The 21,181-nt window shown below is 44.7% G+C and overlaps 1 protein-coding gene across 4 annotated transcripts in view; it reads left to right on the forward strand.

Moving 5' to 3' along the window:
- The first annotated feature begins 13,160 nt into the window (after nt 1-13,160).
- Nucleotides 13,161-21,181, forward strand: part of Cdc14a (cell division cycle 14A) — a 161,491-nt gene continuing 153,470 nt past the window's right edge. For 2 of the 4 annotated variants that reach the window (XM_048456674.3, XM_048456673.3), the window contains exons 1-2: nt 18,377-18,932; nt 19,708-19,798. In XM_048456674.3, coding sequence (XP_048312631.3) covers nt 18,884-18,932; nt 19,708-19,798 — 140 coding nt within the window. In that variant the 5' untranslated portion in view covers nt 18,377-18,883. Of the gene's footprint in view, nt 13,203-18,375; nt 18,933-19,707; nt 19,799-21,181 lie in introns of those variants that run through there. The other 2 variants (XM_085677789.2, XM_085677788.2) reach the window with 2 other exon arrangements.

Here is a 21,181-nt window from a genome sequence, read left to right on the forward strand (position 1 = left end):
CTTCCTTAGCATGGGATTAGACCTGTGCCACCATACCTGGCTGTTTGCATGGGTACTGGAAACTGAGTTTAGAGACGGTGGTGGCTTGAGTAGCAACACTTTACCAGCTGAGCTATCTCCCCATGTCGGAGAAACAGCCTTTTATTTGAGTAATGCAGAGACGCTTATTCTGACGCTTTTTCCTGGTGCTGGGGTTTGAATCGGGGGTCTCTTGTAGGCAAGGTGAAGCATTCAATAGACTCAGCTTTATTTATCTCACACCTCCCTGTTGTCTTTGGTACAGCACACTGTACCCATTTCTGGCGTGCCAATTTCTGTATCTCTCTATGCCTGGGGTTGTTTTTCTTTCTGGAATCTTGCGGGCGGGCAGCAAACAAAAGTGCCAGGATATGAACCAGGGAGCAGCTCTCACCAATGGGTGATGGGATCTGGAAGGTAAATCTCCTCTTTTTGGGGGGAAGAGGAGGTGGGTGGAGCTTAAGGTACTGTGACGCCACTGTGGAGTGAATCCACGGGAAAGAAGTTCCAGCTGTTGCCAGGGGTTGCGAGGCTTGCAGACAACATCCTCTATCGATTGTCTTTTCTTCCTTCCTGGCCTCATTGTCCTCTACTCTCCAGATGGAGTTTCCTGTAACTTCCAAGTAAATTACTTGTGCTTGAATCTTGGTTTCAGGGGAACCTAAGTTAAGATGTTTCATATTTAAATGCCATCTAAAACTCCAGGCAGCTCTGTGGTTCCATGTGCTGGAAGGACCACACTAGCAAGAGCGTGGAAGCTCCTTGCTTCTCCGCACCTTCCTGATTCCTTGCTCCAGCGGACTGTTCCTGATTCATGTCTTTTATAGTAAATGCTAACTTACGGTTTAGAGTTTGCAAAACTTGTGCTTGAAGGTCTCCGTCTCAACAAATGCTTTTCTGGGGGCCAAGTTCACTCAGTGTATCAGAAAAGTGCAAGATTACAAAACTTCTGCTAACAGTTCCTCGGTTTCTTTTCCTATCTGTGGCAATAAAGCATGGACATATTTGGTCTTTGTTCCTGGTTTCTGACACGGAACGTTCAGGACTCTGAAAATCTCCTCACTAATGAGGGTGATAGAAACAGCTTCTGTAATCTGTAAACGGCTTTAGACTACAGCTGAGTTCATGTTGCCGGGATGACCCTAGATGGCTTCATGAGGGTGGATGGTTGCTAGAGAAACCAAGCTCTCGGTGCAGTCGGCCCTACCCGTCTGAGGAGAAGCGAGGGGCTGGAGATTTAATGGAATCACGAGTACCTAGTGATTTATCAACTATTCCTTAAAAATAGGAACTCTCAATAAAACAAACACAGGGTTCAGAGAGCTTCTGAATTGGTGAACACTTGGGGATGCTGGGAGGGCGGTGTACCCAGACAGAGTGTGGAATCTCTGCTGTTCGTCCACGCCATTCCTGTGCCTCTCCTCAGTGGGCTGGGCTGTTCCTGACGAGTCCGTTATAATAAACAGGCGGTGGTAAGCAGCTTTTCTCCTGAGTCCTATGAACTATTCTTGCGAGCCACTAGACAGAGGAGGAAGCTGCCTTGACGAGTAGTTAGCTGATCAACAAGAAGTGTGGGTGGCAACCCAGGTCAACCGCTGGTGTCTGAAGTGAGATAGCCTTGGGGTAGGCAGTCCTTGACTGGTGGGATTGGTGACTCCAGATAGACTGTGTCAGTATTAAATCGAATGACAGGACACCCAGTCCATGTTGGCAGAGAAGTGCTTGGCGTGGGGAAACCCTCACACATTTGTGGTGGAAGTGCTAGGAGGAAAACTAGCAGGGAACTCCCACAACATAAATTCTCTTAAAAACATGCTTATTTCTTTCATTTTTAGTCATTAGTGCACTATGAGCCTTGCCATATATGAGGATGAGGGGAAAAGGTTAGCTTCATGCCAGGCATATTAATTTTGCATCTGTGATGTCTAATTATATAAAGTCTGAGGAAATTATTAGACAGTAATTCTCAGGGATCTTGGGCAATTTTTCTTTTAGGATACTCTATGAATATCAATTATTCAACCAGGAATCTCTGAGGGAGACAGCTAATTTTCGACTCGAGTAGGTTTTTAACTCTCCTTGAGAGACTAGATTTTTTTCTCAATGTAGTATGGTCACTTGTTATTAAAATAGACTTCTTCTAAGTATATGAAGAACACCAGATACCTCCTTTTATTGCTGCTAAACATGTAATTTCTCTTCTCTCTAATTTCACATTAGACTCAAATGTGTTTTCAATGTAAAATAATCTGTCAGCTTGCCCGTTAAATTGAGGAGGATCTTGCACTAGGAGCAGAGCCCTGATTCTTCTCCCATCTGTGCTTCAGTGTCCTCGTGCCCATGTCTCCTGAGAGGAGAGAAGCTGGTAGAAGTGTTGCATCTGTTCTTTCTTTACCGCGTCTTAAGATGTTGACAGGGTCACCAAACCCTAAACCAGCACAGCGCACCAATCTCTGATGGGACAAGTTTTGCAAAGGGGACTTTATGTATAAGGCTTCTGTCATGTAGAGACCAGCAAAAATCTCAAGTCTGTCTCCTCAGGGTTACGGTGTAGGAGATGGCTCAGTGGGCAAAGGCACTTGCTGCGCAGGTCTGGAGACCCAAGTTCAATCTCTGGAGCCCACGTTTAGGTAGGAGAGAGTAGACTCCATCAATGCTGTCCTCTGATCTCTGCATGTGTGATCATGGCATGATTGCCTGATGGACATACAGCAAGCACACACACAATAATCATGAATAAAATTAAAAAGAGAAGCACAGAAACAGATTCCTGAGTTGTTGGGGAAGGCAGGTGATAGTAAGCAGAAGCAAAGCTATTGGCCGGGTGCTTACGCTCAGCCAAACTATGCTCTCCATGGGCCCTTGTGCTGAAGATGGCTGTGTTTGCACAAACTGAGTGTGCAGGTTTTGCTCACGGAAAGTCAAAAGTTACCCAACAGACACTGGGGCTCAGGTGAAGAGACAGCCGTTTCAGCCGGTTTGAGATAAATGGCCTCCAAGTTCCCCCAAAGCAACTTGGGAGCCATCTCCACCTGATGCATGCATCCAAAGTGTCATATGCAGTCAAGTCACTGGGGCTCTAATGTTTAGATACAAGGCCTTTAAATTTGGTTAGAAAGAAAGTATAAGTGACTGAGAGGACAGAAAGATCAGGAGTTAAAAGTCAGCTATAGAAGCATAGCAGATTAGATGCCAGCCTGGCTGCATTAGACCCCATTTTAAAAAGCCAAAACAAAGAGGAAACCAAGCTAACTAACCAAGTAGCCAATCAAACAAAGCCACAAAACTAAAAGCAAGTGAAACTAGAAAGTTTTATTCAGGTTTCTCTTCTACTTATCTATTCTCCACAAAAAAAAAATCTGCTTTTTGAAAGAAGAGTTACTCTATATATTCTTTCTTGAAGAGGATTACTTGAAAGACATTTGCAATGTGTACTCTGATTGCTGTGTGCTAGCAAAATGGTTTCATCTTTGTCACATGGTAAGGTGGGCACTCTTCTTGTTCCCACCTTCTGAACCTGAAAGACACAGACAAGAAGCCATTGCCTTGTCCGAGTTTCCACTACTAGGTGGAGGGACAAGCCCTCAGCTACAGATGGTCTCAGAAGACCATGCTTCCACTCCCTATTGGAGAGTCTCACACTGATGGGTTCACTCTCCCCTCTGGAGCATCTGCTCTCTGTACCCAAGTGCTTCCTAGGTGTCTCCACCTCCCTGGCCAGCAAATGCTTCACATTCTACATAACACAAACTGTGACCGGAGCCCTGGTTCCCCTAAGAACACCCCATGACTCTGTTTTAGAAAATGACATCATCATTCAGGGAGTAAAGGCTCAGAGTTCTGGGCATTATCCTCGGCTCATCAGTTCCCCCTCAGCGTCTGTCTACAGCTGTTTTGCATATTCTGTCAGGCCTCTTATAGATAGATGTCTTTAATTTTCCCCGCTGTCATCACCTAGGGGTGGTGTAGCTTGTGCATAAATCACATCCACCATGGAGATTCATACATTTGGACATTGATGAGCCAGTGAAGTGCTCTCTCCCTTCCTCCCTCCCTACTTCCCTTTCTCCCTCCCTCCCTCTCTCCCTCCCCTTTTTTTCCCTCTCCCCTCTGTTTTTATTTTTAAGGCATGCTTTCCCAGGATGATTTCAATTCACAACCCTCCCTCTTCTGCTTCCAGGGAGCTGGGATTTCAGGCATATGCCACCATATGTCTATACAAAATGTCCATACAAATGTCTATCTGTAAAAGGAAGAAATGGAGTCTATATGGAGATGGGGTGAATTCAATGTAATGGAAAGAAGTGGCTGATGAGTTTGCCCAAGTAACCAAGTGAGGTTTCTAGTGTCTGATAACAGAAAGGTGTTTGTCACATCGGAAATTCAGCATCATCTGCTTGCGGTACCCTGTAGTCAAATGCTGTATAGAAATGGAGTCTTGCAAGGGAGTGGCCCTTCATTCTGGGTTCATACTTTAATGTTTCTTGTCTATTTGCTGATGTCTTAATTTTGATCTTTAAAATGACATTGCAAGAGGGGAGGGAGAGATGTTCCATGATGAAGATCATGTGCTATTCTTGCGAGCATCCAGTCCCATTCCAGCATCCGTGTCTAACATCTTACAACATCTATAGCCCAACTCTAAGGGACTTGGTGCTAACGGCCCCTATAAGTATTGGCACTCACGTACAGATATCCACACAGATGCACATAGTTAAAAATAAACTAGATCCTAAAACAGCCGGGTGGTGTTGGCATATGACTTTAATCCCAGCACTTGGGAGGCAGAGGCAGGTGGATCTCTGTGAGTTCAAGGCCAGCCTGGTCTACAAGAGCTAGTTCCAGGACAGGCTCCAAAGCCACAGAGAAACCCTGTCTCAAAAAACTAAAAATAGATAAATAAACTAGATCTTAAAACTTAAAGATTTATTTAAAAAATAACTTAGGAGAAATTATAAATGTGAAAAGGTAAAATATCACATAACTACCTGTCCCAAACAGCTATTTCTATGGCTTGATGAACATGAATCGCTCTCTGGATGAAATGTGAGATTTTATTTTTACAATTATATATTAAATCATCAATGAAGTTCATAAATAAAATGTTCATAAACTTTATTCAAATGTGTTTTGTTTTTAATCAAGTTTTCAGAGTAGTTCCAGAGATAAGTGGGGTGATGTTTTTTTTAAAAAGAAAGACATTTAGCTGAGTGTGTTGGAACTCATCTGTAATCCCAATATTCAGGAAGCTGAGGTCGCAGGATTGATAAATTCAAAGTTAGCATCAGGTTAGCTTTGGGCTATAGAGTGAGACCCTGTCTCATACAGTAACAGCAAAACCAAAATTGGAGACCTTGTTAGTTCTAAATTTTTATTTCCGGTGATGGAGACTGAACCCAAGGATCTGTGCATGCTGGACCAGTGCTCTATCAGGAGCTCTAATCAGGTCCCTAGAAAGCTTTAAATCACAAAGCAACAGATGTTAAAAATGCAGATAATAAGCAAGCCATTTATAGATGAGCTGTTCTAAAACTATCACTTTAGTGTGTCATCTTTTAGTCATCATTTAAAACCTGTCTGTTTCTTAGATGATAATATTTAATATTTTTAAGATGAAATTTAAGAAAGGTTTGTTTTTATTCTGTGTGTATTTGTTTGCCTGAGTGTATGTTTGTGCACCACATATGCACAAGGCCCTCAGAGGTCAGAAGAAGATGTCAGAGCCCCTGGAACTGGAGTTACAGTAGGTTGTGAACCACCATATGTGAATGTAAGAGCTGGGAACTGGACCTTGGTCCTCTGCAAGTAGAACCAGTGCTAGTAACTGCTGGGTCATGTCTCTAACCTCTTAAAATTACACTCTACCTCTATCTATCTATCTATCTATCTATCTATCTATCTATCTATCTATCTCTAGTGTGTGTGTGTGTGTGTGTGCCTGTTCGTGTGTGTGCCAGTATATGCCATGTGACGGATGTGGCAGTCAAGGAGTCAGAGGGCAACCTTGCTCCTGAGGAGTTACTAAGTTAACACAGTCCCTCCCTAGCCAGTTTAGCCTCTTCCTGGCTGGGCTTGTCCATCTCTGTACCTCTTCCTCCCCCAGAGTCCCCCAGGTCCTTAAGTTTTTGTTGTCAGGTTGTCTCAGAAATAAGAAAAATAACAAACATGCATATTATACAGCTTTTCACAATGGAAATATCAGTGTCCCAAAGTTGAAATATAAGGCCTTATTTTACCTTGTCATCTGCAAATTCTTTTTTCTAAATCCTTTGGTTAGTGGATTGTCCATACTGAGTAGCAAGAAGCAAGCATATATTCTAGTTTTTACTTGGAACTCAGAGATCCCAACAGGGTTTCTTCTGTAATCGAGAGTTATTTCATTGCTCACAAAAAAGTTGACAAAATGGAAGCAGAAGGCTGTGGTCCAGTACTTATGCAAGTGTAAGGACCCAAATGTAATCCCCAGAACTCACAGAAAATATGGACAGAGTAGTCCATGACTGTAATTCCAGCAATCCTAAAGGGAGATGGGCAGTAGAGACAATCTCTAGAAGATTGAGGGCCACTTAGTCTGGGTATACAACAGAAAAACAACAGACACCCTGTCTCCAGCAAGATACAGAGTGAGACTGTCACTGAGATTATCTGCTCACCTCCACATGCATGCTTTGTCATACATGTACCCATGTACTTGTATTCACACACACACACACACACAAACACATACACACAGAGAGAGACAGGATCAGAGATGGACAGAGAGACAGACAGAGACACAGGGACAGAGAGACAGAGATGGCAGGAAGAGGGAGAGGAGGAGGGGGGAAATGTGTGCTGAATATCAGCTGATGACTATAAATCTAGACTTTGTGCTGCAATACCTAGTTGTTTATATTCATGCCTTTCCCAGAGCTCTTATTTGTTACTTAAAATCTTTTTACTGTTTTATGGCTACTACACAAGCAATTGCCATCTGGTTATATGGCTTCCAGTCTTTAGATGTTTTCTGTGACTAGCTTTGCTGGAAGGATCCAGGGTCGATTCCCTTTGAGCGATGCATTAGATCATTGGCAATCTGGTTCATGTCTCGTTTCCAGCCCCACCTACACTTTCTTGGTCTAACCAAAGGAAGCTATGTCCTGGTCAAGCATCCTAGCCTGGTTCATAAGAGCATGACATTCAGAGTTGGGGAAGAGCAAATGGGATGAGTCAGGTGAGGCAGATAGACACCTGGAGACCTTCATAGCATTCGGAAGGGAAAAGCTGATTCCAGTTAAAAATCACTTGGCCTACATTTCAAGGATTCAACAGGGAAAGATTCCAACTATAGTCTTTGGGTCCTAAAGGCTAAATTTTGCAGTTTTTGCTATGCTGAGATCTAGGGGAAGATGTAATGTTGTCTGGGAGGCTGATGCTGGGACTCAGGATGCATTCTGAAGACAGAGCAGGCAAGTCACAGGAAGTAGCTGACTGTAGGGGATACAGGAAAGACTGGAATTGTCTTGAACGACTGGATAGATGAAGTGTGCACAGAGCTGGAGAACTCTGGAGGTAGAAGAGTGTAGAGGAAGGATGAGCACCGGCCTGCAGCAGATCAAGCACTAGGAGAGGGTAGGGCAGACTTTAGTGAAGGTTGCACTAAAGTAGGTCCCACTAAAATAGGCAGCTGGGACTATTTACTACAATGATGTTCCCAGAGGATAGCGGGAAAATGCTTGCCTTTTGATTGGACAAGGTTCTGGGTACAAAGCGCAGCAAGACAGAGAGAGAGAAAGAGAGAGAGAGAGAGAGAGAGAGAGAGAGAGAGAGAGAGAGAGAGGGGATGCTTCTAAACTCACACTGAGAGGTATGACATGAAAGGCAGGAGTGAAGCAAAGCCCTCTGGGATAATCTGAGTAGGCACACTACCAAAACTAGCAGGAAAGGCTTCATTAAACAAAGGCACAGGGACTATGTCTGCAGCTGTTGAATGCCCTGCTCCTCTTATGAGGACTTGGGGGTGTGATCTGCAGTGCAGCCCCTCCCCCAAACAAAGCCTCTCAGGAGCCCAGGACTCCTGGCTTACTTGAGTAAGCATGGTACCTATGCTGACCCATTATTTCTTTAAGTTGTTTAAAAAAGATTTATTTTTTTGTTATTTTTCATTATGTGTAGTGTGCAGATGTGCATATGGGTGTCAGCCACCACAGGGTAACTGGATGCTGGCACTGGATTTTCCTTGAGTTAGAGTTACAACTGTGGGCTGTGGGATGTAGGAACTGGGACTTGAAGTCTGGTTCTCTGCTGGAGCACTATCCCCTCTCAACAGCTGAACCATCTCTTCAGCTCTTGGAAGTTTCTTCTTTCTTTCTCTCTCTCTCTCTCTCTCTTTCTTTCTTTCTGGATAATTTATTTATTTAGAGACAGACTCTCTGGCCATTCTTGCCACTTTTCAGAAGTCCATTTCTCACACATCCCATACTATTGTTAGTGAAATATTTCAATAAAGAGTAATTTTTGTATAATCTATTTTTAAATATTTGCTTTTCACTAAAAAGGTCAATGTTTAAAAGAAATATATTCTATCATATCTTCGTTTCTCTATGAAAATGAAAGTTCAGTTGCGGAATGGTGGTGTATACCTTTAATCCCAGCACTTGGAAAGCAGAAGCAGGGGATCTCCAGCCTGGTCCACAGAGGGAGTTCCAGCCAGTGAGTCAGTGATACATAGAGAAGCCCGGTCTCAAAACAAACAAACAACAGCAAGAAAAACAACAAAAGAAAATGAAAGCTCAGGAGTCTCAGACGGCTTTTCTTCTGCATTTGCTTATGTTCCGTGAATACTGGTCAGGTTCTCTTGTTGTTTGAGGGCTAGAGACAAGAAAAAAATAAATGGTTCTTTTCAATGGCCCTCGGTCCATATTCCTGTTATAACTGCTTCCTTAAAGATTATTCATTGACCTTCAGTCCATTTACTAGTATGATTACTGCGTAGGTCTTGTGGCAGGTTTTAGATTCCTACCGATGGCACTGTTCTCACCTAACGTAGTTCACAGTGCTGTTCATTGCCTCTCGAGAAGGTCTGACTTTTTAAAAAAGATTTAAAACATTCATATGTACATGCGTCTGTGTGTGTCTGTGTGTGGGCATGAGCATTGATTACAGGTGTCTGTGGAGGCCAGAAGAGAGACTTGGGTCCCTGGGGTTGGAGTTACAGGTGGTTGTGAGCCAACCAAAGTAGGTGCTAGGAAAGATATTTGGGTCCTCTGCCAGGGCAGTGCGTGATCTTGGCCATCAAGTCATTCCTTTAGCCCCAAGTTTAAAGTGATTTTTTGTTGTTTAGATTCTCTCTCTCTCTCTCTCTCTCTCTCTCTCTCTCTCTCTCATCTATCTGTTTATTTTCCTGAGACATTCCTCTGTGTTAACAGTCCTGGCTGCCCTGGAACTACTAGCTCTGTAGGCCAGGCTGACCTCAAACTCACAGAGATCCGCTTGTCTCTGCCCCCGGAGTGCTGGGAGGCTGGGAGTAAGAGAATGCACCACCACGTCTGGCAATCTCTCTCTCTCTCTCTCTCTCTCTCTCTCTCTCTCTCTCTCTCTCTCTCTCTTTCTCTCTGTGTGTGTACACGGGCTGCAAGTGCTGTTGGAGGCCACAGATATTGAACCCCTCTGGAGCTGGAGTTACAGGCAGTTCTGAACCTCTCAAAGCAGCTGCTGGAAACTGAGCTCAAGTCCTCTGCACGAGCAGCCTGCACCCTTGACCACTAAAACTTCCCTCCAGCTGCAAGTCTCAAGCTTTAAGCCGATTTACCAAAGTTGTCCTTTCTCTCTTTCTACTTTCTATGGTGTTGGTGCCCAGTGCCTCTGAGCAGAACCCGTTTTTTGATTTCTTCCCAGTCCAAGTGTGTATTGTTCCCTCAGTTCGAATGCCCTCCTTGCTCTCCCTTCCCATCCCCCACAGGAACTTATTCACCCAGCAACCTTGTTACGTAATCCCGCCTAACTCCTATTTTGCATCTCCGCCTCTGGTGATGATGCTGTGGGAACCCTTCACTTACTCTTCTGTTTTGCTTCCTCTCGCCAAAGCTCCCACTGCCCTGTCCTCACTCTACCTTCTCCCATCTCTTGATATGGAGTCTGACTGCCCATCCAGAGCCTTTCTTAGAATGCAAATTCTTTAAGAACAGTGCCAGACAATAGAGTGAAGTAAAGATTTGCCGACCGAATGCAAAGATACAAAAGTACATTGATGTCCTAAGTAAAACAGGAAAAGGTTACCTAAAATATGTGGAATGTTTTAGAATAAGTAGAAAATGTTTTGCTTGCATGTACATTATACTATTCAAAACACTATTATTAACAATTGTTATTGACAACTATGAGAACTAAGTTTACAATTTGAAGACTAAGCTTGCATGGGAAAGCTTGGTCATACTAAAGATGTGAATTTGATTTTTCCATCTGTGAGAATTGATACAATTACAGGTGCTGTCAGCAACAAAACACTGCCAGAACTCGGTTCAGTTTAATAATAATAATAATATAATAATAATAACAATATAATAGTATTTTTGTTGAAGAAGTAGAAATTAAGGTCTCCTGCTAGTTTACTGGAAATAAATTTCTTTTGGAGTTTCTACCTAGGATTAAGGTTCCAGAAAATATATCGTTACAATGTGCATGAAGGAACACCATGGAAACCAAGGGAGACACATCATTTATGTCCCAGGCTTCTGAAACAGAATGACTGAAGGAAAGTGAGCCAGATCAGGGAACTTTCAGAAAGCACTGAGGATGCCTGAGTGGGGTCCTTAGCCTGGATCACACCCTAGAGAAGGATCCTATGGTTAGAGACAGTCAGAAATGGAACATATTGTAGCCACAGGACCCTGTGGCTTTATCACCTCTGGATGATAGAAAGAACATCTGTGTAAGTGTGTGTATTTCATGTATGGTCTTATTTTGGAGTGAAAAAAATAACAGTATCTACACCCAAATAGATGTAGTTATAGGAAGCTTGGGAAATTAGATTTCAAAAATAACTTTCTATTTCTAGGTCTTGGTTTTAACAATGTTAGCCACCGCTTGCATGTTACAGCACTACAATGTGACATCTTATTTAGTTCTGTTATTACTGTGAATTAGGGATTATTATAAAGCCCTGTTTAGTAGCAGAGAATATTGTGTCCGAAACAATGCTCATACTGGGCTTCCAGATATGCCTGAAATTCAGGTTTCTGTTATAAAACCAGTGTTTTCAACTATTTTACGTATCTTGATGACTCTGTGAGTTTATCTCTTCACATTTAAATTACTCATCTAAAAAATTAATTTTTCAAATCTTTGTTGAATAGTCGCTTTGAGTCTATTTTCTCTTCTTTAAAATTGCAGTAATAACCATATTGATTTCACAGGCAGGTGGCATGGAACCTAACGTGTTCATTGTTCTGACTGGTTTCCTTAACTTTGTTTTCTTGAAACCGGGTCTCAGGTAGTCCAAACTGGCCTTGAACTCACTGCTTAGCGGAAGATGACGTTGAACTCCCGATCCTCTTGACTCTGTCCTTCCAAGTGCTGGGATTACAGACATCTGCAACTGTGCCTATCTTTTGTTTCCTTGATTATTATTATTTTCCTGGTAGAAACATGTTAAGTATAGCAGAGATGTGTTAAAATACTCATTCGGGAGTGAAATTCAAATTATAGCATAAAGCTCCCTAGTGATATTCCCCAGCATGGTGATAGTGGTAGAGTGGTCAGAGTTGGGTGATACTTTATGTGGTGAATATTACGTATTTAAGAGAAAAATTTCTTTCGTTATAATATTTATTTATTTATTTATTTGTTAATTAATTTATTTAGAGTAGCCCAGGGTAGCATGGAATTCACTGTGTAGCCCAGGTTTGTTTTGAACCCTACCAAATCCTAGAGACTTAGACTGTGGCTGGGTTTATAGGCATGATCCCCCACATCTGGCTTCACTTTTACATTTCTTCTGTAATGAGAGTGTGAATGGTAAGTAATTATAGGTAGATACATTCTATAAAATGCAAAAATGCATTGTCATTGGCTTACCTGAGAATGTGAATTATCCAGTCATTAGACCACTAGTAAATGTATGCACCTGACCATGAAGGTGCCATTTTTTTATATTTATTTATTTATTATGTATACAACATTCTGTCTGTGTGTATGCCTGCAGGCCAGAAGAGGGCACCAGACCCCATTACAGATGGTTGTGAGCCACCATGTGGTTGCTGGGAATTGAACTCAGGACCTTTGGAAGAGCAGGCAATGCTTTTAACCCCTGAGCCATCTCTCCAGCCCCGAAGGCGCCATTTTTTATTGGTTGCCTTAGTCAAGGATGAGATGACCACTATTGAGACTAATATTCATTAAACTAGTTTTTCTTCTTTTAAAAAAGCATTTACTTGGTATTGTGTGTGTGTGTGTTGTGTGTGCGCATGCACGTGCGTACATTCCTGTGCCGTGGCATGCATGTGGAGGAAGTTCAGAGGACAATCTGCAAGAGTCCATTCTCTCTCCCTCCACCACGTGAGTTCTGGGGATCAGACCCATGTCGTCTGACTTGACAGTACATATCATTTGATTTTTGTTTTTCGAGGCAGTGCCTCATGTAGCCATGGCCAAATGCTATGTCTACAGGTGTGAACCACCATGTCTGGCTAGTCAGATAAAGGAGGTTTAATCAACGTTGCTTCACTGGGAAGTGAAGATGTAGGGGGTTCAGTAATCCCGAACTTCACCTTGCGGGTACTGAAACTATAGGCTTAATAGAGGAAGAATTGGGGCAGGGTTTGAAAGGTGTATGTGTGTGTGTGTGTGTGTGTGTGTGTGTGTGTGAAGCAGCGTTCATCAAATGTGTTGCCCTGACCATTACCCTGGCTCCCGTTCTGTAAGGTGATCTGACGAGATCTCTAGTACTCAAGCCTCGCTGTATAATACATTACAAATGAAATCTATCACGGAAGCCCTCAGCATTCCTCAGCCATCCTCCATCCCTCTTCCCAGATCTGGTTACTGCTAAATCCTTTGGACTTTATGCATCGTATCTGAAAATGGAACTAAGCGATCGTTCACATTCCTTATGGTTCTTTGATTCCACTTTGGAATCCTTAAACAGTCATTATTGTGATACAGAACATGGCTGAGCAACACCAAGAACTTAAGGTCTTTGTGGGCAGGTATTTTTTTTTTTAAGATTTAGTTTTTAATTATGTGGGTGTATTTGCACAAGAGTAGAGACATTCTATAATACTCAAAAAATGCATTGTTGTTGGCTTACCTGAGAATGTGAACTTGCTGATAACTAGAACACTAGTAAATGTATTCACCTGGCCACCTCGCTTCCCCCTTTACTGCTACCAGTTTTTATTGGTTTGGATTAGTCAGGGATGAGAATGTACCCTCAGAGGCCAGAAGAGGGTGTCAGATCCTCTGGACCTGGAGTTACACGTCCTGGGGTTACACGTCCACAGTTGAAAGCCGTGGACCCTCTGACATAGGTATTAGAAACCAAGCTTAGGTCCTCTGGAAAAGCAGTGGTTGCTCATAACCACTGAGCCACCTCTCCAGCCATGGGCAGGTATTTTATGAGCCACAATTACTTAAACAGTTTTGCATTTCAGTTCTAGTATAATAACAAATTTTGTATATGTATTTTATTTTTATTTATTTTAATTACCTTTTGAGGTACTTGGGATTGAACTTGAGGCCCTCAGAATGCTAGGCCAGTGCTTGGCTGCGTGACATTTTCAGCCTTGCTTATGTATTTTGCTAAAAGCTGTTTTTAGTTGGTTTTCTTTCTCTCTCTTTCTCTCTCTCTCTCTCTCTCTCTCTCTCTCTCTCTCTCTCTCTCTTTCTTTTTGGTTTTATGAGACAGGGTTTCTCTGCAGCTTTGGAGACTGTCCTGGAACTAGCTCTTGTAGACCAGGTTGGCCTTGAACTCACAGAGATTCGCCTTCCTCTGTCTCCTGAGTACTAGGATTAAAGACGTGTGCCACCACTGCCTGGTTTAAATTGGTTTTCATATCATACTGGGGATTATCAAACTATTTGTTCAATTTAAATTATGCCAAATTTAAATTTCTCGGGCCTTGTTTTATAATCTAAAAGTAAATTATAAGAAGCACTCATCACTTATTTTTTTAAACCTTTTTAGATAATATCACTACTGACTGGACAAATATGTTTCAATGAAATACTCTAATGATAGTAATTAAAACAGAATATGTAAATTTCACAACCATCAACCCTTTGATTATCTCGAGTTAATTTTTCCTTGACTTCTTTCAACGAAAGGGTATTTCTCTTTTAATCTTTACAGCTCAAGGATCATGCTTGATTTTAATGGCGTCTACTGTTGTTCCCACCAGGGTCTTCCATTACTTTTTAAAAATTTTATCCTTCCTACCTCCATGTGCCATAAGTAGTCACACCAACTCTGGATTGGCCTGCGTGCCTTTCTGGGACACAGTTCGGAAGAGCTGGGTGCGTCGGTGAAGGGCTCGGAGTAGAAAGGGAGGAGGAGGAGGTTTGGTTCTTGGGAATATGAGGAATTTAATCTAAGAGCAGCCAAAGAGGTCCTTTGCATTCATTTCTGAGGAGCTGTTGTGTCAGAGTGACTAGGGATTTCTGGCATAGACTTGAGGGGAACACTTGGACAGCAGGGTTGGCAGAATTTGAAGCTGCATTCAGCAGTATGTTTTCTCTCTCTCTCTCTCTCTCTCTCTCTCTCTCTCTCTCTCTCTCTCTCTTTTCCAGACAGGGTTTCTCTGACTTTGAAGCCTATCCTGGAACTAGCTCTTGTAGACCAGGCTGGCCTCGAACTCACAGAGATCTGCCTGCCTCTGCCTCCTGAGAGCTGGGATTAAAGGCGTGCACCACCACCTCCCGGCCGGCTCAGCAGTGTATTTTCTAAGCTGTCTGCTTGCTAAAGGTGCAGTGGGAAAGTTCAACATTTCCTTCCTACTCTCTTTCTGTCCCTACCTGCTAAATTTCTCTCTCTCTCTCTCTCTCTCTCTCTCTCTCTCTCTCTCTCTCTCACACACACACACACACACACACACACACACACAGTCGCCTTCCTTTTCCACATGAAGGGACATCGTAATTCTCCCACTGTTCCTCATGTGTGACATGGCATTCTTTATGCTGTATGACGTGGAAGCAGATTCCTTACTTGGAGTAACTTGGGTGATGGGGAAGACGTTTCCAGCGCTCCCTTCTCCACGGGCGGGTAAAAGCACGCCTTTACTATGAAACTACGACAGGAGGACCTTTGACCTGGGACACCTGAGACAATAATGTCTTCTGTGATCTCATTAGAATCTTGGTGTATATGTATGTGTACTGTGTGCACACTGGTGTGTGTTTTGCTTGCAGATTTTTTTCACAGTATGATTTAGAGAGGTCCTATTTAACTGACTTTCTGTTATGCACAGCATAGTATTAAAGAATTTTGTCATAATGTATAGTAAATATGCTAAGGAAAAATAACTTTTTCATTTTGGTTTGGGACATCTCACACTGTAATCCAGGCTGACCTCCCAACTCTTGAAGTACTGTTATCTTAGATTCTCATATGCTGGGGGGGGGGAGTTATACACACACGATAGGTTGTCCATGTCTGTCCCCAGGCATGGTTTCCCAGTAGCTTTGGAGCCTGTCCTGGAACTCACACCACAGACCAAGGCTGGCCTTGAACTGACAGAGACCAGCCTGTCTCTGTTGGGATTAAAGGCATGCACCACCACCTCCCGCCCAACTGAAGCACTCTTCACTGCTGAGTCTTCTCTTCAGCCCCCATCTTCACTTACTTTACAAGGCTTTTGTTAGGTCACAATTCATTCCTCATGAGCAAAATCTCCAAGGAGAATTTTATGAGAGGCAATGTAAAATCACTTGAGAAAGCAGCAGGACGGTATCCAGTTAAATCTGGGCCCTCTGACAGTGCTTTGCGGGTCTCCTGAGATTATGAAAATGACTGTCACGTGACGGTTAGATGCTGTAACCGAGGCCTGTAGTCCTGGATGGAGGATCAGGAGTTCACCATCACCCTTGTCTACACAGAGTTCTAGACCACCCTCGGGCTATATGAGACCTATCTTAAAAAACAAAAAGCAAAAAACAAAAAAGAACAGCTGGGGGTGTGTGTGGGGTGCACGCCTTTAAGCCCAGCACTTGGGAGGCCGAGGTAGGTGGATCTCTGTGAGTTCCAGGCCAGCCTGTCTCACAGAGCTAAATCCAGGACAGTCAGGGCTCTGTTACACAGAGAAACCCTGTTTCAGAGGTATGGAAAAAAAAAGAAAACAAAGCAAGAGCCTGTGAAATGACTTGGTGGGTAAAGATGTTTGTGTTTGTCACCAAGCCTGAGGACCTGAGCTCCAACCCTACATGGTGGGAGGAGTAAATGCCTATGGCCATTATAAATAAACACAAGCCACCATATCTGACTCCAGCTTTTATTTTTAGTGCACTTTAAGAAAATATATTATTCAGATAAAAAATTCTCTACAAGAAGTTTAACCCAGCAACTTTAGAAACGGGTTCAGAGTTGGCTGGTTTTCTAGACAAAGGTGTGGTCGGTTGCGATCCATAGATTTTGTTTTTCTCTATCTTTTGTACAAAAATTTCAATTTTCTTTTTTAGCAAAATTATTTTGAATTGTTCAACATAGCAACACCGAGGTTTGGGAGAGTAAAGATGACTCGGAGAGGTCTTTGTTCTTAACTCTAGGCCTTGTGGCTCTTAGAATATGTTACACACTTCCAAAGGTTCAAGGCTCATTATTTTTCAGGACTTTTGACCATTTTAATTTTTTTTTGTCTTTTTCTTCTACTCTTACTATTCCCCATATGTGAAAATGAGGCTGTTGTACCTTGTTCTCAATGATTTCTCTGGCTTTCCATGTGTGAGGTTTTGGGGTTAACTTGGATGTTGCAAGGATAGGGTGTGTTTTTAACTATCTCACCAGCAATGTGTTTGGCTAGAATTACTGAAAAGCTGTGAAATATTTTTCTGCATATCAAGTTCATATCCGCTTATAGTTCTGTGCTTGGTTAGCTTTCTGGAAAGCCAGCAAAACAGGCTAATGGCGCCTAAGAACCCTGAGTTGAGTTGTCTCCCTGGCGTCAGGATTCCAAGTCACTTAAGTCGGCTCTTCGCTCGAGCGCCCCTTCTCCCCCTAGAGGTCAACAAGCAACGGAGAACCAGAGCCTTGCACAGACAGATCCCTGTGTCAAGGAAAAAGCACTCAGAGCGCATGCTCTGCTGATAGTAACTCAGTAGCGCCATTTTCGTACGGGAAGGACTGACCACTAATTACGTCCTTAGGGCGCACAGCACTAAAGTTGTTCAAACTGGATCCTTAACGTTGCAGAACAAGTCCGGGGCCTCTTAGAGAGGAACCTTTGTACTCCCTGCAGCTCTCCAGCAGAGACTAAAGACATTATCTTCTGTTTATTTCTCTTGTGGACAAGTGGTCTTTTCCCTCTCCTTGGCTTCGCCCAGGATAGCCTACAGTACGAGACCAGAGCCTTCTTAGACTTTTGTGATGATTTTGCGCTCACACCGGTGGTCAAAATGACAGGATTTGGAGAACTGGATGGCAATGTTCTTTCCCTTGAGAACAAAGCCCAAGTGAGAGCAGAGTCTAGTACGTGGAGGACATCAGTCCACGTATTCCTGAGCTAGGAGGTAGCACTTCTCTCGAAATTTTTGCTTATATAAAGAAAGACACACAGATCCCGTCGGTGGTGGGAAAATAGGGGTTGATGGAAAGATAGCTGGCTGTATGACCCGACAAGGAGAAGGTCTGAGGGTTTTCAGTGTGAGTGTGTGTGTGTTTGTTTGTACGCGCGCGCACAGAGAAGAGTTTAGAAGAAACTGAGTGAGTGGAGCGTGAGAAAAAGAGTTTGAAAAGGGATAAGAAAAATCTGACGATGAAGAAGACTTAACGAATGCGGAAAGGGTAGTGGAGACAGAACATCCCAGCTTGCCAGTCTACAGCAGCTTCTTCGGAAGTATCCAGGTCTTTCTACCCATCTCTTTCATTCATAAGTTTCTGGCCCCGCCTGACATCCCCCACCCCCACCCGGGCTGAGGGCTAAGTTTCCTGTGTAGCAATTGGTGAAAGGCAACAAAGCCTTAGCAACTGGCTCCTAGTGACCCGCGGGGCGCCTGGTAACTGGGGCCCGAGGCCGGCGCGCAGAAAGAAGCCGAGCTGTCCCTTTAAGGGATGGCCGCGGAGCCGTGAAAGTGGAGGGGGACGAGGGAGGGCGGGGAGGCAGGTCTGGGGGCGGACCTAAGAGGAGGAGGAGAGGGAGGAAGAGTTGCTGTTGAAAGGAGGTGGCGAAGGAGGAGTCAGAGCAGCTGCTGCCAGCCCCGCGGGCACCACCGGAGTCCTGCCCGCTGCCGCACAAGTGGCCACGGGCGCGATCCGGGCCAAACGCCTCGTCCTCCATGATCACTTTGGGAGCCGGGGGAAGACTTTGCTCGGCCGTGAGAACTGGTGTGCGTTGCCCAGGCTTGGCGGAGACGGTACAGCGGCAGCAGCTCGAGCAGCAGAAGCTGCAGCTGGAGCATCAGCAGCAGCCGCCGCCACAGAGTCAGGATCTCAGCGGCTACAGTCTGGGGCGTGTGCGTCCCGCGCCCAGCGGGCTCGGTTCCCCACGGAATGTCCCCGGGGCGCCCCGCGCGCTGACCCTGCAGCCGCCTCCGCCTTGGGCGCCCGCCTCCTCCCTCAGACGGGCTCGGTGATCGGGACCGCGAGCTTCCCGGCTCCTGGGCATTGGGGGAAGCCCCCGGGGGCGGGTGACCTCAGTTGGCCACGACCCAGCCCTCCCCCGTGCGGATCTCGCTTAAGATGGCAGCGGAGTCAGGGGAACTAATCGGGGCTTGCGAGTTCATGAAAGGTGAGGAGCAGCCGCCCAGCATCCTCCGGCCCTTCCACGCCACTCCCCCCAACTCCTCACGGCTCTCCCCTTTGTCCCAGCTTCTGCCCTGGGTTTCTCCTCGGCCCTTGTCCCGCAGCTACTGCTGCTTGGCGCTTGGGCCCCTTCTCGCCACTCAGCTCCCGGAGGACCCCCTGCTTCCGGCTTCTTTCTCGCGTCCTTGCTGTCTCTGCAGCTTCCTCGTACCCGGACAGTGCGGGCTTCTCTGCCTGAGCTCCTCCTCCAAACCTCTTTTGGGGAACCTGCTCGGTTTAATCATCTGTCTGCTAATCCTCTACCCCTCGGTGGCAGGCCTGCGCTTTCAGGACACCCCCACAACCACTACCACACCCCCTAGTCTTTCCTTCCTTCCTCTTGAAGTCTGCTAAACTGCAGGGGAAGAAGCTCGCCTCTCCCCGTTCCGCAGCAGCTGAGGTCTGGAGGTTTTCGAACCAAACTTGTGTCTCCAGTTTTGCGGGTACCCACAGCTCCTGTCTGCACCCGCCCGCACGCAACCAAGGGGTGAGGGAACATTGAAGATGTTCTGCCCCCTGCTGGGTCCTCGTCTAGCCACTTGGGAAAGTTGTGCTTTAGGGGCTGTGTTGCTTTCTGGAAGATCGTGTTTCTACAAGAATCCCACGTGTTAAAGGGCCTTTAAATGATGCCTAGCAATTATTAATCTTTCATGCATGATCTGCGATCTCAGCCCCACTTCCCTGTTTCTCATGTTTTCTTGTCTTTTAAACTTGTCTTTCAGATCGATTATATTTTGCTACTTTAAGGAATAGACCAAAAAGCACAATAAATACCCACTATTTCTCCATCGACGAGGAGCTGGTCTATGAAAAGTAAGTTTCCCCCCCCTTTTTTTTTGCACACCCCTCTGAACTATTTAGCTTGTTGGTTCTTTCCCCCAAGAGTCCAGGAGGCATTAGTAGCTTTTTAAGGACCATAGTTTTGGGGAGGGGTGCAGACAAAATTTACATTTTGAACCTGTCAACATTGCAGTCCTTTCAGAATATCATGGGTATGAATTCTTCCTACTCCCACAGCGATTGTGGATTCCTCACACTCCCAAGAGTGGGACCAGGCAGTCGTACACACTGTCACCACCAGACCTGTAATTGGCTTGTGAATCAGTCACTAGGTATTTATGGAGCACCCACAGGGTACAGAGCAAGTGTGTGTGCTACAGGTGCTTGGGCTTCGCAGTTCACAAGGCTCTGGTTGTGTGGCAGGATGTTTTTGTTTGAGCAGTCTGTTTTCATAAAGTGGACCACAGGACTGCAGGGGGCTGGATCCACATTGCGGCTAGAAGGGCGGTTTCCAGTGTGATTGAGTTATTTTAGTTAGGTGCCCTGACGTGATGGTATTATTGTTTTTTCTACCTTTGAGTAGTAGAGAACTGCCTAAATAGCAACATATATTTTTTTGTTGTTATTTTGCTCCCCTGGATTAAGATCTGAGAGTGAAAAATCAGAACCCGGAACTGAGTTCTGTAAAAGCCCACGGATGTAAAGGAAAAGGCTATTCGGATATTTTAAGCACAGTAAAACATTAATTGGAGAGATCCATTTCCTTTCGATGGAAGCAGTAAATCTCAAGAAGTAGCAAGGCAGGACCGACTTATATTCTCCTACTAAAAGAGCTGGCATTTCAGAGCCGGCCCACACCTCTGATTTAGACATTTAATTTTACTTTGTTGCCATCCTAGTCAAGTGGACAGTTAATGAGTGGAGTTAAAGGAACAGTAAGAGCTGTCTAGGGTTGGTTCTGTTAAAATATGGGCAGTTCGGATTTAGGGCTGCCAAGGGGCCTTGAAGAGGGATGAGTCTGAACCTTCAAAACCCTGTCTTATGTGACAGAAAGTAATCCTTGGTTGTCACTTTATCCTAGGGGGTCTTGGGACTGATGTCCTCAGGACTGTCACCAGGACGGGTCTCTCAGTAGTGCTGGGAGGAGGATGCTTCTTGAATGGCTGGAGCGAGGGCGAGGGCTGGAATGAAAGAGGCTTTTGCTGCTGTTCATGAATGCCTCGAGCTGCCCCAGCAGAGAGGTCTGAGTCCCCGGTGTCGAATTACAGTGCAGCTCCTAGACAGACCGGTGTTCTGAGCAGCCTGTTCCCTGACCCTGTGCACCTGGATGATGTCACCACCATCAGTGTTTATTGAGTGGACACTCCATTGTTGGGCACTGTCGTGGCTTTCTTTTTGTTAGCTGAGGGCCTAGGG

This window comes from Myodes glareolus, chromosome 17 (genome assembly GCF_982192425.1).
Source record: "Myodes glareolus chromosome 17, mMyoGla1.1, whole genome shotgun sequence".
NCBI classification, from domain to species: Eukaryota; Metazoa; Chordata; class Mammalia; order Rodentia; family Cricetidae; genus Myodes; species Myodes glareolus.